This window comes from Xyrauchen texanus, chromosome 1 (genome assembly GCF_025860055.1).
Source record: "Xyrauchen texanus isolate HMW12.3.18 chromosome 1, RBS_HiC_50CHRs, whole genome shotgun sequence".
Taxonomy (NCBI): Eukaryota; Metazoa; Chordata; class Actinopteri; order Cypriniformes; family Catostomidae; genus Xyrauchen; species Xyrauchen texanus.
The window spans coordinates 59,856,781-59,873,859 of NC_068276.1; the positions used below are offsets into that span (position 1 = coordinate 59,856,781).

At 39.8% G+C, this 17,079-nt stretch overlaps 1 protein-coding gene across 1 annotated transcript; it reads left to right on the plus strand.

Annotated features, from left to right (window-relative positions):
- Positions 1-500: 500 nt before the first annotated feature.
- Positions 501-16,693, plus strand: arsj (arylsulfatase family, member J). Its single transcript, XM_052131626.1, has 2 exons — positions 501-1,119; positions 13,518-16,693. Exons 1-2 carry the CDS (start codon positions 797-799, stop codon positions 14,881-14,883), a joined length of 1,689 nt encoding a protein of 562 aa, XP_051987586.1. The 5' UTR covers positions 501-796; the 3' UTR covers positions 14,884-16,693.
- Positions 16,694-17,079: the final 386 nt, after the last annotated feature.

Below are 17,079 nucleotides of genomic sequence, written 5' to 3' on the forward strand. Positions count from 1 at the left end.
CTGTTTATCACTGTTTTAACCACTGCTAATTACACAGATTAGTGTATTTTTGTTGTATTGTTGTTAATTTGTGTAAATGTGTTTTTATACGGTCAATTTTCCAACCTGCTCGAAAGAAATATTGTCAAATTTTGCTTTGTTTATGCAACCAACCTTATTTTTTTTTTTTAATAAATATATTATTATTATTATTATTATTGACTTAATGTAAAGACCATGAGCCTGGCTGTTGGACATTCATTTATTTACATTAATTTGTTGCAACTGACTGATTAAGGTGTGATTTACTGAAAAGTTCCACTAAATTAATCTGTGAATGAATCAAAACGAACGGGGAACAAATTCAAAAGACACAAGTCATGAGTTAATGGCAGACAAAGAATAAATTAAACATCATCTCTATTATCACACTAAATTGCAGGGACTTGCAAACACTTCGCGAATCGTATCCGCTGAATCATTCAAAAGAATCGGCTCGGAAGAACCGACTCGTTCGCGAATGAAGTCACTAGACGGCTGAAGAGTATATATATAGAGTGAAATATGGGGCGGTTATTCGGAGGAGAGACGAAATACAGAGATATATAGCATTTATAATCGCAAGGTTGCAATAAAGTGACTTTATTAGTGATGTAAACTCGGATTCCTTTCTAATCTAATTTCCAAGCGCCTCGAGCGATATTCCCTCACGAGCCATGACAAACAGCGGTGTTCTCTCGCGCTGTGAAAACACTAAAAACTGCTGCATCTGCTGCTATGAGTTATATTTTAACTGTTGCTTTACAATGCAGGACGAATGTTTTTAGTTGCAATGGACGCACGAATGGAAAGCACTTTTCTTTTCACACTCTTGACCACTTTTTGCGGCGTTGTCAACTCAACATACGGAACATGGAAGACCAGTTTTCATGCGAATCGTGCGAACAAGGTGGAAAAGTCATCTCAGCCTCACATTGTTTTTATTATGGTCGATGACCAAGGGTTTCGAGACGTAGGCTATCATGGGTCCGAAATAAAGACCCCGACGTTGGACAGACTCGCCGCAACAGGAGTCAAACTGGAGAATTACTACGTGCAACCTCTGTGTAGTCCCTCAAGGAGCCAACTGATGACTGGCAGGTGGGATATATAGCATATATAGAGGCTGCTTTATAAGATAACATGTTCCTAAAACTATTTGGACATTCGAGCCACACTTGAAAGCCATTAATGTTATTGCATTAGATACAACCTATGAAACAAAGTCAAAACAAATGATGCTAGACCTTCTTAATTTCACTTTGCTATTATAATGGTGTAAGTCTTTAAAATGAAATCTGCTTGCTTTTATAATATACCATATTGTTTATTTAATGCTGTGGCGTGCATATGTTTTAAGTGTGTCACAAATACTTTTGGGGCCACTGATGTGGAGATGCCCACATTCTGTATTGTACTTTTGTCTCCAATTGTAAAAATCACACTTCAGTAAAACTATGAAATAACACAAATATGGGGATTATGTAGGACTAGTGACTAAAAATAATGTTAATCCAATCAAAACGCTATTTTTGCATTTTCAAAGTATCCACCCTTTTTAGATTGATGCTTCATGGGATGCTTTTAAACAGCATTTACATGCTCTGTGGGATGCATGTAGTGTCCATTGACAGTTTCCACGTATGTTCGACTGTTGTTGGCTGCTTTGGGGTTTTTTCCACTAACCTGGGGTGGTAGTCTAATGCAAGAAATTCATACATAAAATGTAAAAAAAAATATAGAAAAAAACAAAACAAATGAATTTGGCACCTTTATAAGTCCAGTGTGTCCAGACTTTTGAGTACATTCTTGCAGCCAGTAACAGATTGTATCTGTATCCGTCTCATCATTTGAACCGGGTGTGGGCGGGGCTTAACACAAATTGCTTCAAAACTGAATGAAACGGCCAGTTTTAAGTGTTACGCTTACATTTATAGTTACTATTAATGAAATACGCCTTGTATATGCCTTTTCATAATAATAATAATAATTATTATTATTATACAATTATTATTTATAAAAAAAAAATAAAATAAGTAGAATATGTTGTTAACTTTGGCTTCTCTGGTATTTCAGATATTAATATGTGCATGAAATAGATTTTCCGTTTGTCTGTGGATGTATAACCACATTATTCCGGAGGCAGGAGGAAGAATATCTAATAAAAGATTGAGCATGTTTCAGTTTATTCGTTTTATATAAGGAGGAATATTCCTAATCGATGAATACTCAATGGAGCATTTTAACTTTTTGCAGAATAAAGTCTTAACCAGTTAATAACCTTAATCGCTGATCTGTGATTATAAATGTGCTCAACGTTAAGAGACAGATGGACGAGGTCATGGCTGGACTGGTAATCCGGCATACCGGGCATTTTCCCGGTGGGTCGGCTGCGGAATGGCCCGCGATAAGCTAAAATTATCCGCCGAAAAGGACAGCGAACCTTTTGGGCCAGTTGCTATGTAAAATCCCAGGCCGATTTCTTTTCCCAGTCCGTTATTCACTTTGAAGTCATTATACGTGCCTTTTCGAATAAGATATTGGGCTTCAGGCACGTCCCTAGTTTGTATATTGTATAGCTGTTAAGTGTTAAAGGCCCAGCCCAACACCAGTGTTCCCATAGTTGTGAAACATCTGGTCCACGCCTCGGGAAACAGGAAGGTTGGTAGGAATCCCTTTTGCCAGTTCACTTTGGAATTGATGAATGAATCATTCCCGATGAATGTGCTGCATAATGCCGAGCGCAGTGGGGATTTTGGCTAATGTACAATGTTAGATCACTTCATACTGTGTGGTTTGGTTTGCCTAGAAATGTTTAAAGCCCTGATACATGGTGACAGGACTGTGATATTGCATCATATATTTCAAAGTTTGCAGAGATCCTTCAACTATAATCCAAGTGCAGGAATTGATTCGTAGCTTTACCTCTTAATAATCCTAGTTCTACAGTGATCTTTCTGGCTGTAAATGTGCAAGGTCTCGAGTACACTGCTTATGGATTTTGGGGTTTGTTTTGGTCTTGTTACCTCTGGACAATGTGCACTGTGATTCATATTTTGCATACATTGATTTTTTTGTGTGACATTTAGACACTTATTATATTTTTGGAGTTACATTAACTTTCTCTTAGAGTCTTTGCACTATTTATTTTAAATTACTTCATCAAATAACAAGTATTTTTTTGGGGGGTTTGTATGTTAAACAATTATATCTTTGCCTGCCCAACTGATTAAGATCAAACATCTGCTGACGACTTTGCCAATGGATAATCAAGTTTTTTCTTTAGTGAATTTTTGGTCAAGATCAACATAGTCTCATAGAATGAACCTTAGTGTAACTACATTTTTGCAAACTGACTTCTACATGCCGCGTTCAACGTTTCGCCGCAGTTTCCTGTGGAAATGAACACTAGAGGTGCGACAACAACTGTACATTTTTATTCACTTCAACACAAATCACCACTACAATGGCTCATTATGACTTTATAAACACTATTACTCACACACTGCTGTGTTATGAAATCTTAAACACTTTTCTAAGGCATAATTAAAAAAAAGACACATATTAATGCTTGAATTACAGACCCACCTACTTTTACACACTTATTCCAACATTAGATTTCGCAGTAGCTTTCCTAATAGAGTCTTGGGCTTTGGACTCAGAAAACCACAGTTCAATCCCAGCCAAATGCACAAGCTGACAGAAAACTATCATAGAAGCGACACAAAATGACGTGGTTGCCTCAGAAAATGTGCTTTTCATCGCATTAGCTTTTATGACACTATCAGTTAGATTTAGGTGTTGGTTAAGGGTAAGGATGTCTGTTTTCTTGACCTCTCATTTGCTTTTATAACACTATTGGTTGGGTTTAGGTTAAACTTTTACGTTAGGGAGGTACGTTTTACTCATTAAAACCGCCATCTAATATTTACTCTAAAATGCCATCTGATTACAACACCATTTCCCTCGCTTTTGGCGCCCCTCGCTGGACATTTCGCTGGGAAAGTGTAGCGAAATGTGTAATGAACCAACTTGTTTCCACAGTCACTAAATATTCATTCACCAGGCTGACCAATATACAGCATAAAAAAAGCATTTTAAATGTTTGTTTTAAATGTTTATTTTATATCCAACATTTTGCGTATGTCTCAATAAGCATTGTGTCAGGCATCAGCAACTCTGCAAACAAAATATCAGTATTGGCTCTTGAAAAACGTATATCAGGTGACACTTGTTTTCTCCATCCATCCATCCATCTTCAACCGCTTATCCGAAGTCGGGTCGCGGGGGCAGCTGCTCTAGCAGGGGGCCCCAATCTTCCCTATCCCGAGCCACATTAACCAGCTCTGACTGGGGGACCCCGAGGCATTCCCAGGCCAGTGTGGAGATGTAATCTCTCCACCTAATCCTGGGTCTTCCCCGAGGCCTCCTCCCAGCTGGACGTGCCTGAAACACCTCCCAAGGGAGGCGGTCAGGGGGCATCCTGACCAGATGCCCAAACCACCTCAACTGACTCCTTTCGACGCAAAGGAGCAGCGGCTCTACTCCGAGCTCCTCACGGATGACTGAGCTCCTCACCTATCTCTAAGGTAGAAGACCGCCACCCTTCTGAGGAAGCCCATTTCGGCCGCTTGTACTCGCGACCTAGTTCTTTTGGTCATCACCCAGCCTTCAAGACCATAGGTGAGGGTAGGAACAAAAATTGACCGGTAGATCGAGAGCTTTGCCTTCCGGCTCAGCTCTCTTTTCGTGACAACTGTGCGATAGAGCGAGTGCAATACCGCCCCCGCTGCCCCGATTCTCCGGCCAACCTCCCGCTCCATTGTCCCCTCACTCGTGAACAAGACCCCGAGGTACTTGAACTCCTTCACTTGGGGTAATACCTCCTTCCCACTTCCCACTAAATGTACCTCAATGAATTAGAAGGCAAATAATTTCTGCTTGAAGACATTGCTGCACATGGAAATGCTTGAAGTGAGCCTTGACAATATCCTAAATGATCGTCCTTTTCAGCCTGTGAATTGCATTTTTTCTTAAGCCAAATGAGAACACTACAGAAAAAGAGGATGAGCTGTATTTTACCAGCTGCTAAGACAACTTGTAAAGAAGAAACGGCTGTCTAAATCATTCAATCTGTAATAATGTGATTGAGAGGGATAGACATTTTGGGATATTGCATAAAAAAATGCTGGATGGAAACACCACGATGCAAAAAATATCAGCAAAATGTGCATACAATTTATTTTTTTATTCAATAAGATGACAATGAAATTAAAATGGGAACACATTTACTGAATATATTCTGATATAATTTATATAGTAATATAGATGCACATCAAAACATTCTTGTGACTTTGCCTCATCGAGCCATTTGAATACATAATTTGCTAAGTGAATAACATTAAAATCCTCGCATAGCATCTGAAATGTTGCTGCGGTTATTCTGAAATGTCAAACCTGTGTGACCCAGTTATAAGGCATCTGCCACTGAATGGTAGCAAATATGAAGTTTATCAGAGCCAGGGGCGTAAGAACAATCGGAAAACTTGGGGGACACTTTCTAAATCTCAAATGTAGTTATTTCTAAAAGTGAGATGAACATGTCCCCCCACAGTTATAATGGTTGCTGCGCCCCTGGTCAGAGCATTTTGTCTGCACGTTCCAATTAATTAATTACATTTAATAATCACAATGTCTTCCATTCTCATTTCTATTTTGTGGCAGTTTCCCCAAAAGTGGTGATTCTGATCTCATTGCGCATAAATCAAATTCGTAACCTGGATGGAAACTGAACTATTCGCCACCTTTTTTGTTGACAAGAAAACAGCTTCATGCTTGTATAGAGGGAACCTGTATCTGATGCTCCAGTGATAAACATTTGGAGAGGACCAAAAGCATCACATCTGCCCATATCAACACCAAGCTCACTGACTCTTTGTTTTGCCTCTTAAGGTATTCATAACCAGCTAATAAAAGTACTGAACTTCTCATAATCTATAAAGTACCCCTTTCTTTATGTTGGCCAAATCTCCATGGGACAGTCCAGCCTAGCCAACAAACCTGCCAAGCATAGAAAGTCAGGTTAAGACAATTGCATTTGCTATCAAAGCTCTTCATCAACCATTCTGCTGTCAACACAAGGTGACACGGAAATAGGAATGTGCCCAACGGTTCCTTGGCTTTGTGGTGCAGATTCCATAAACGATAAGCTTTTTGTGTTCCACAGAAGAAAGAAAGTAATGCGGGATTGGAACGTCCCAATTGATGGCGGAGTTTTCAGTTTTGGGTTAACTATCCCATTTTGTCCATGGGCTACAGAATTGGAGTCACAAAATTTAGCGTAGAGTAGGATGGATGACATAAACCTTAATCGGCAGGATTAAGGAATTAAATGAACAGAATCCTTAATCATGGGACAAAGCTGTTGTTGGTGTCAAAATAAAGGGCCTTGTTGTTGAAGAAAGGAAACAAGTTTTAATGCAGCATGCTTTGAAACGTATTAACTGTAGAGAGGAGTGTGTCCCACTTATTTAAAACAGATGTGGGATGTTGGAGTTACTGCAGACCATGGGTCAGCATGGCTTCCAGCAGAGCTGGTGGCTTTGGTGGCCAAAAAACATATGTCATGTGGGATGTTTGGATTGTGTTAAGTAGTGTTTTCATTGAGTTCAATTCGGTGTGTTATAGGCTACATTAAAAGTAGCACGCCAAAAGGCAAATTCAAAAGACTCTTGAGGTCAGAGAAAGCAATATTAAAATGCATTGCATTTTATCAATATTAGGCATTCAACACTGCCTAAGAATTTGGACAGAAATAATAATTGAAGGCAGCATAACCTAGGAGTAGCGTTTGCACTGGGAGCGCACATGATGTCTTAAAATGCTGCCTATGAAGGCAGCTCGATATGTTTTGGAACAGAGCTGTCCTGCTTAATGAAGGCATAAGTAAATATCGTAATTAAATATAAAAATTGACTGGGAAAACATTCAAGTGATAAATAAGATCATCATGTTCTTTTATTGCTTCGAAATAAGAGTTGTTTATTTTATTACATTTTCCATGGAATCACACTTGACATTTATTTTTATAAAGTTATACTCAGTTTTGCACTACAAACCATGTCCACAATGTGTGCGTTTACATGCACAGCAATCCTGATAACTACCAAAAATCAACCGTGTTTACATGAGATGTGAATCATCAGATTATTCACTGCTGTAGTATGCTGAAAATGTATACAGTCACGCGTGTAGCACTTTTACATATTGGATGAGCCCACAAGAGCGCCGCTAAGGGTGTTTACATTAGAGGTAGACCAATACAGTACATTGCTTTTACTATTAATCAGTGCTGATAGTTTTTTTTTCCTTCATGTTTCACTGTGGATGGTGTTGGAGGATTCCATGGCACTACAATATAACAGCGGCCTTTACAGGTGAAATAAATACAATATTCATTCATATTTTTACCCTCTCTTCGATGCATATTTTGTTATTTTGATTAGATATTCAAGTGTTCTAAATTGAAGCAAGGGCATACAAAGACACATGTGACTATATTAAAATATAGCCCCCGTCAGCACATATATCATGTCTCCAACTTCATAACTTTTGAGTAGTAGTTCCTCAATTAACCTCATCTGGTGAGTATAAAATAAGAGTCCCTTGTGTGTTTTGGGCTTGTTTCAGGGCTGGACTGGTAATCTGGCATACCGGGCATTTTCCCGGTGGGCCGATGCACTTTGGGGCAGACTGGCCATTGGGAGAACCGAGCTGACCAGTGGGTCGACCACGAAACGGGCCGAATGTGCCGCCAAAAGCTCAAATGAGCCGCCGCGTTATGCAGAACGGACCACAAAACGGCGCCTCGATATGCAGAAAAGGACAGCGAAGCCCAGCTGCTATGTAAAATCCCGGGCCGTTTTCTCTTCCCAGTCCAGTCCTGGCTTGTTTTATAGTAAAAAGTCTCATGTTATGCTCCATATATTCTTGGAATTTTAGTTGGACATTAAACTGCATCTTTGATTTTATTCATTTTTTACTTTTATAGCCTCTATGTCTGTGCCCGTCACGTTAACAAAAGACTAAAATTAGTTTTTTTACATTATATAAATCCATTTTTAAAACTATCGGACATTAATCTGTTATCTCTCTTTTCCACCACATGTCATCAGTCTCTGCAAAATCCACTATTGGTCGACCTAGCGTGCCTTGACTTCTGCAACTGTATTTCGGTTCAAAAGTTCAACCCTTGATTCATAGCTACACTTGAAATGGGCTTTAAGGAGTTGCTAATGTCAGAGAAAACTTTGGATAGAGATAGAGAGATCAAAGGTTGTTAACTTTAGAGTCCATATAGTGTATATACTCCGCTCTCTTACATCAGTAACATACGTGACTCTCACTGAGGACATTGATGAACTGATCTCAGAACATTGTGGAAATTCTATAGTACCAGTCTGCACCATGCGTTGTTAAAGTCGCTTCAGGGATATTTACACTTCGTCACGTCATGCGTTTACACTGATTGGATAGCTATCTGATCATGAAAAGACCAAGTGTAAATGCTCTTGAAGATGCATTTGTGACCGATAGAAATCAGGAGGCTTGAGACACGTACAAGATGCAACTTGGCCAAGTTTAGGCCACATACCTCAACTTAACTCCTCAGGAAGAGATCATAAACACAGCACATTAGTTTGGGGGTCCCCGCAGTCCTCACATAAGTGAGCAATAATGGATGAAACACATGGATAGAGCCACCGTGAAACTCAACAGCTATCATATACGCTGAATAGAGCGTTGAACAAGCTGTGAACAAAGTTTGTTAGTAATGTAATGTAAGCAAACTCCATATTACTATTACTATAAAATGAATGGAGGTAAATCCCCACAATGATTGTCTTTGTTTCACAGTCTCCGATTATGTTGTGGGAGGATCAGTTTAACTCTATGATATATTGCTGTGGGATTTCTTCTTCTTTTTTTTTTTGTGCAAAGGACCACCAGAGCAGAGGCTCTCCCAGCTGTTAATGTTGCTCTTGGTAATATCAGCACATTTCAGCAGATGTAGAATTGTTATGTAAATTAAAGTAACTCCTAAAAGCAAATTCCTTTTGGATATGCATTGAAGTCAGCATTTACTATAGAACTGTGCATCACAGTGTATCAATTTGGACTTTCAACCCCAATTCGGCAACAGTTGGTTGAAAGTTGTGCCGCTGAAATCTGTCCGTGCTTACCAAAATTTGAACCACTACCCCCTAGTGGTCAAAACTGAAAGTTTTGGTAAACGTATGGGCATGCCTGAGCTCCGGTTTACGGGTGAAATGTCCAAAAAGCAGTTTTCCAAAATAAAGTTGTAATTTTAGATGTTAATGATGTTAATCAACAGGAATGCATATTTTCTTAACTCTTCCCCCTAACCCAAACCCCAACCCTAAACCTATCCCTCAGTGGAGTAAATGTTTTTATTTTAAATGCAATTACATTTAATTTCAAATGCAAATCACTCTCACCATTGTTCATATAAATGTGATTGCTTCCTGTTTCCGACGGGACCGAAACCATTTCTATCGGTAGTGCAAGAGGAAAATTCATACAAAAATGACTGATGGGAGATTGTCAGTAATTTGGAGGAATGGGGTTGATTTCAGGATGCATTAACTTTTTGAAGCAACATGTTGATCTTGTTGCCCAGAATGCATGTGTTAACACAGCTTACAGAAATCACTGGCTGACATTTTAGCCGAAATATTTCCAATATTCCATTAATTTCATTAATGCTCACTCACATGCACCAAACAAACAAGACTCTTACCATATAGTGCATGAGAGACGTGACATTTTTTCATTCATCTTCAACATGTTGCTAAGCTAACAACAACTCAATACTCTACAAAGGACAAAATACACACCCACAAATAATGGGTAAATTAGTCAAGTTGTAATTGCCGCCAGGGCTGGACTGGTAATGTGGCATACTGGGCCGACGCACTTTTGGGCCTATCAGAGGCGTAATGGCCATCAGGAGATCTGAGCGGACCGGTGGGTCGGCCGCGAAACGTGCCGAATGGTAGCGATAAGCAACAATGAGCCACCGCTTATGCAGAACGGACCACAAAACGCCCAGTCCAGCCCTGATTGCCGCTATTTACTTTGTAATATTGCATAACATACAAGTATATTCACTATCAACATTTCTCTTGACTCGTCCCTCTTGGATGGATCTTTTTCTCTCAGTTTGTCGCAGTGCATGCGGGGATTACATTATTCATGAAGGATACATGTAATGCTGCCTCAGAATTTGGCCAAGAGAAGGGATCTTAGAAGCTGCCAACTGTTTGGAACACCTTTAATGATGTAAAATGTTGTCTAGGTAGTCAGCCCACTAGGTATTCCCACTTCACTGAGTGAAGAAACAGCAAGTTTGTGCTAGTGTGATATGGTGTGTGTGTGTGTGTGTGTGTGTGTGTGTGTGTGTGTGTGTGTGTGTGTACATGTCTGTGCAGTTTTTGTGTGTTCATACAGCAGTGTTGACCTGCATGTACGTCATGAACAGCAGAACACCGTAGACGTGTGATGATTTGCCCAGTTTTATTTTCAAGCTGCACACGGCTGCAAAACTATTTCTGAAAGAACAAACACAGGTCTTATCCCTCTCTCTGGCTAGTGAAGGAGTGCTTGTTAAACGACGTTGCCATCAGTATTTTTGCCTTGTGTTTAAGTAAAAAGTATCCAAACATCTTTAAGACGAGACAATTTTACTTGAGAAGCAAAATTACATAAGAGACTGTCTTATCTTTAGAGAAATTACAAGTCAAGTCAAGTGGTTTTTATTGTCGTTTCAACCATATACAGTTAGTACAGTACACAGCAAAACGAGACAACGTTCCTCCAGGACCATGGTGCTACATAAAAACAACAAAGGACCAACACAGGACCACATGAGATAACACAACGAAATAAAATACCTATATAAACTACCTATATATACCTATATAAAGTGCATGTGCAAACATGTGCAAAAAGTACATTTCTTTTATGAGGTTTATGCTGAAAATAATATAACAAAATACACCTATTTGGCGTAGGTAAGCATAAATAAACTAGATTCAAATAGAAAACAGAAACATTTTAACCTTGTGCTACGGCGCGTCCTTCTGCGTGGACTGTGTGTTTTGTCTTCGCTATATACTATGCATAATTTCATTTCATTTAAACTGATTGAAATCAGTTCAGGACAATCTGGGCTGTCAGTAAAGGGTTAAACGTTTGACGCACTGAGTCATGTGACAAAACAACACGGTGCCGATCATAGCAGAGTTTGTCTTTGGGAGAACAGACTACATCTGGTAAGAAACCTTATTAAGTTTTTACATTGAAACCTGTTTGAGTGAAAAGATTAAAGTCTCTAGTTTCATCCGAAATGCAATTTTACCATATTTTGTGATTTTTCGTGAAACGGCACGCTGTCAAACACAATGACCATTATAGTAGACTATAGTGCTATTTTACAAATCCTATATTTACTGTGCATTATCTCAATGAAACACTGAAGGTTAAGTCATTCACTAGATAGTGAGCAAGGGAGCATCCTATAGCTTTCCTATGCAGCCAAGTGGATTCACTCCTAATCATACAGCTGTAATGTCGGTAACATCTCAAAAACATGAATAACAAACACTCCTGGAAACATAATCTAATTTCTTTAGTAATCTAACATACTAATATGATAATTTGATTTTAAAAAATCTGACTTTCTTTAGCTTGTTATTATTTAAAATTTCACAAATGTAGTCCCGCTGTCCCCATATAAGGACATCGATTTTAAGGAAAACTATTTGCTTTTGTTTTTGCCTGTGCATGTTTATTATGGGCTACTAGTTGCAAATCAAAAAGGGAAATGAAAAATGCACATAACAATCACGCTCGGGTCTCAAGAGGATCTACATTTTGTTAGATTTCTATGAAAAGACAAAATACTGATTAAGAACATTTTGTGCAGTGAGGCGAGCCTGTTTTTTTGGGTGCTATGTAGTCAGTGACATTGACACTTGTTCACGTTTCTCATTCCTCTTCAAACGAGTGCATAGAAACACACTAGATGTGATGTTGAGTCTGGCGCAGGTGTCAGCTTGATGTACTGAAAAAAACTGCTTTGATTTCTCGCTTCTATTTTAAGGCTTTTGTACTCATGGCAGAAACATCGAGCCAAATTCCATCTGTTATAGACAGATTTGCAGCTTTTCTTCACTTTTTCCCACCCATATTAAGGCATGTATCCAGTCATTGCATTAAACTTACATCATTGTATTAAATTACTTTACAAATCATCACATGAAGGGATAATTCACCCCCAGAAAAAAAGAAAATTATGTCATTATTCACACACTTATTTTGTTCCAAACCTGTATGTCTTACGCTCATCCATTGAGATGTTGCTTTGAGGCTCAGTCACAGGCTCAGTCATTATTCATTTTTATTGCATACTTTTTCAACACAATTCCTTTTAACCATCTTTTTACACCAACTTTAGGTATAGTAAGTCGCATAAGCCACACAATTTCAATTCCCTAACCCTAAGTATTAGTTCAAGTAATAGTGATTCATATTTTCAGGGTTAATTCCCATGGAACAACCTGGAATGAAGTACCTTACTCATGGGCACAATGGTGGTAACTCATGGATTGATTCAAACCTACAACCTTTGAGATGGAAACTAAGATATTTACTAGGACTGGGATGAGAAATCGGCTCGGGATTTTACATGGCAACTGGCCCAAAACTTGTTGATCAAGGGGGTGGGGCTGGGGTGATCAAAAAGTTGAGGTGGGGTTGTTATTCACTGTCCTTTTCTGCATATCGCGCCAGTGTTTTGTGCTCCCTTCTGCATAACGCGGCGGCTCGTTTTTGCTTGCCATGGCCCATTCATTTCCCCGCACGTTTCGGTTCTCCCGATGGCCAGTCCACACCTGATTGGCCCCATAGAGCATCGGCACACTGGGAAAATGCCCAGTATGCCAGATTACCAGTCCAGCCCTGGCCACAACACCTCCCATTTGGTAATTTTCTTCTATAAGGGTTTATGTTAATTTCCTCAATCTCTTAGACTCGTTGTGGTCATATTTCTTCAACTCAGCACTGTGTTGTCACTTCCACCACAACCTGTGATATTCAGTCAATGGACTTGTGAAATTAAAGATGAGCATTTTATTCAAAGGTGCAAAATACGTACATTAGATCAATTGACTTTTTACCAGGCCAGATCCATTTTAGTTTTACGAGTGATTAGAAACGTGATTAGAATGAGTTTCCCACTCAAACACAAGACTTTTGTCATGATTTTTAAGGGGAACTGTTGTACCATCCCTTTGGATTTGGAGGATAGTTTTATTGTTAACCAATAGAGTAGGTTGGTCTGAAGTGAGGACCAAAGGTCTGTTTTAAGCAGTCCATAACATTTGTTGGTACTAATTTTGTATATGTTTATTTTCTAGATATCAGATCCACACTGGCCTCCAGCACTCCATCATCCGACCGACCCAACCCAACTGCCTCCCTCTGGAGAACATTACTCTTCCTCAGAAGCTGAAGAATGCTGGATACTCCACTCATATGGTGGGGAAGTGGCACCTTGGTTTCTATAAACGTGACTGTATGCCCACGCAACGGGGCTTTGACACATTCTTTGGCTCTTTGTTGGGTAGCGGTGACTACTACACCCATTACAAGTGTAACAGTCCAGGAATGTGTGGATATGACCTTCATGAAGGTGAAGAAGCTGCTTGGGAGCAGGACCATGGGACCTATTCCACCCTCATGTACACTCAGAAGGCTTTAAAAATTCTGGCGTCTCACAATCCTAAACGTCCCATCTTCCTTTACTTGGCCTACCAGGCGGTGCACTCACCCCTGCAGGTTCCTTCCCGCTACCTCGAGCGCTATAAGTCCATCCCAAATTTGCATCGCCGCAAGTATGCTGCCATGGTCAGTTGTTTGGACGAGGCGGTACGCAATGTAACTCTTGCTCTCAAGCACTATGGCTATTATGACAACACGGTTTTGGTTTATTCCTCAGACAATGGAGGTCAGCCAATGGCAGGAGGCAGTAATTGGCCATTGAGAGGGAGTAAAGGGACTTACTGGGAAGGAGGAATACGAGCCGTTGGGTTTGTGCATAGCCCATTACTGGTCAAGAAAGGAACCAAAAGCCGAGCTCTTATCCATATCACGGATTGGTACCCAACATTGGTCACACTTGGTGAAGGTACGCTGGATGAAAACCAGAATTTGGATGGTTACGATGTCTGGGAAGCCATCAGTGAGGGGCGTCCCTCGCCTCGACTGGATATTCTCCACAACATTGATCCCATCTACACCAAAGCCAAGAATGGATCCTGGGAGGCAGGATATGGAATCTGGAACACTGCCATTCAGGGAGCTCTCCGGGTGGGTGATTGGAAACTCTTGACGGGGGTGCCAGGATACAGTGACTGGATTCCGCCCCAGACTTTTTCCACACTTTTGTTGGCCAACCGTTGGCACAATGAGCGAGTGAGCTGGGATCGAGGCAAGTCTATATGGCTCTTCAACATTACAGCCGATCCATACGAGCGAGTAGACCTGTCCCGACGCTACCCACATGTGGTGAAGAAGATGCTGTTCAGGCTTCTGCAATACAACAAGACAGCTGTGCCATGCCGCTACCCTCCCAAAGACTATCGCTCCAATCCTCAGTACAATGGGGGGGTCTGGGGACCCTGGCACATGGATGAGGATGATAATCTTCTCTCATATGATTTAGACAAGATGAAGAGTTTGAAGAAAGCAAAACAGAGAGGGACATTTAAAAGAAAGGCCTAAGATGTGACTTCCATTTTGACTTTCGTGAACTCAGGGATGGATGCTGACCTAAACTTTCGTGAACCTTTGAGTCTTTTTCACTGATGTATCGAACCTGAACTCATGAAAAATAACAGAACTGTGGTTACATATTTACTAAATGATATTGCGTGGCTCCTTGCACATATCCTTGCACAGTTCTGGGGTGAAATATCAACTGTGTGGTGCCAAAAGCGGGTTACATTTTCTTCTAAACAGATGAGGTTTTTAAGGTTAAACCTTAACGATAGTGTCATAAAAAGCAAATGTGAGATTAAACAAAATTGTTGATGCAACTACATAATTTTGTGGTGCTTCTATTTCACTTTCAGCTCACGTGCCTCTAGTTTTCATTTCACCAAGCAACTGCGCGATACGTACAATGAGCCACGTGAAAGTAATTTTGAAAAACCTTAGGAATGGTAACGTGTTTCTATGAGACCAAGTAGAATGTATAGATTTACCTCCGATTTCACAAAAGCAATTTAAAGTGTGTACGGTACTTTTTATCAATGTTCAATTTCCATCCCAGTTTAATGTGCTGTGACAACTGTAAGTAAGCCATAGGTTTACTTACAAAAAACAAAAGTGAAAACACTGTGACCCTGTTCCGCTTTCAAAATATTTCTCTGTTTGTTTGAGTGATTCAGCATGCCAACTTCTGGCTCAACTAGTGGCTTACATTTTGATGGTGCTTTTATTTTTTAGCAAACATTTTAAATGAAAGAAAATGTATATTATTATAAAAAGCAATTTAGAACCTCAGAAAATAGGATCAACACAATAAGAAGCATTTTATATTGAAGTATAGTTTATTTTTTGTCAATGTCATTGTTTTGCACCAGTTAAACTTGAATGTACTGTAAGATCAAGACACTTCTCATACGAACTCCCTTCATTTTGCTCACTGGTAAATTTCAAGTTAAATAATGTTACCAACTACTAATAATCACATGGCAGTATATTCAATCATATCGAAGTATACACACTAAAATACCAGTTGGGAGTAATTACTGTCCTCTTTTGCAATATTTTGAATTTAATAGTCTTCTTTCCATTTAAGAAGGAAAATTATATGAAGCATTTGTGACATCTGAGCCAAAGTTAATCTCACTCTTACTTTGTGATGCCAAATTTATTGTTCTCAGCAGCGAATAAATGGTTTGGGTATAGGCTCAAGTAATCCAACACAGTATTGATTATTACAGATATATTTATGGAAGTACCCTTTTAACGATTTTTAAGGTATAATGCTGTAAACATACAGTAGCTGTGCCAATACTCTGCATCCATAAAGTATTATTTCATGTTTTTTGTTTAGTTTTATTGCTGTTGTCTTTTTTTTTTTACCTATAACAGCACAACCAGCCATCTGAATTGCATGCTTGCATGAACAGCTGCTTTTCAAAAGCAGTGATCATATGCAAAGTTTCCTTAGAATCTGGGATTCGGAATGGCATCCAAACAACAAAGATTGAGATGATCACGAATCATCACGGATAGCTCTCTCAAGGTTTTATAGACCACCTTGGTTGAATTGCAACCCCTAATGCTAATATGCAATTATTCCTTGATAATATGGTAATGTTCATTGTTTTGTGGTCAATTTCTTGGCTAAAAATGCAGTACTTTTTGGCAGTTCATCTTTTTCTGGCTTTGTTTAGTGACATAACTTTCAGCTGTGCAGTTATGTCACGCATTGAACAAGCCAGATGCATATGAACCATTTACAGTAACTATGGCATGGGGGGTGTGGTCGTGTGTCGGACTGCGGGAGAGAGAGAGATTGCGGTAAGGCTTGTCACCTGGTTTGTAATGATCTCTAACAACTGTGTCTTGTTGTAGTGATACGGAGAGAGACATTTAAAGGGACACCAAGTGTCGAGAGGGAGAGAGAGAGTGGATCCAGGGTGTGCTATTGTTTGGTTTTGTTTATGTTCAATGTATATACGAGAGAGAAAGTCCTCATCTCAAACCTGCTTCACTGTCTCCTGACTCCTCCATTGCTCAACGAACCTGTTCACAGTGGTGCCGAAAACCGGGATTTGGAGGAGAGCGCCTCTATGGAGTCTTCACCACTGGCCGAAGTTATCAACGCCCTCACCAACATCCGCAGACCGACACATGACCACGCCCCCCCCCCATACCACAGTAACATTCCTCCAAAGTTTTATTGCT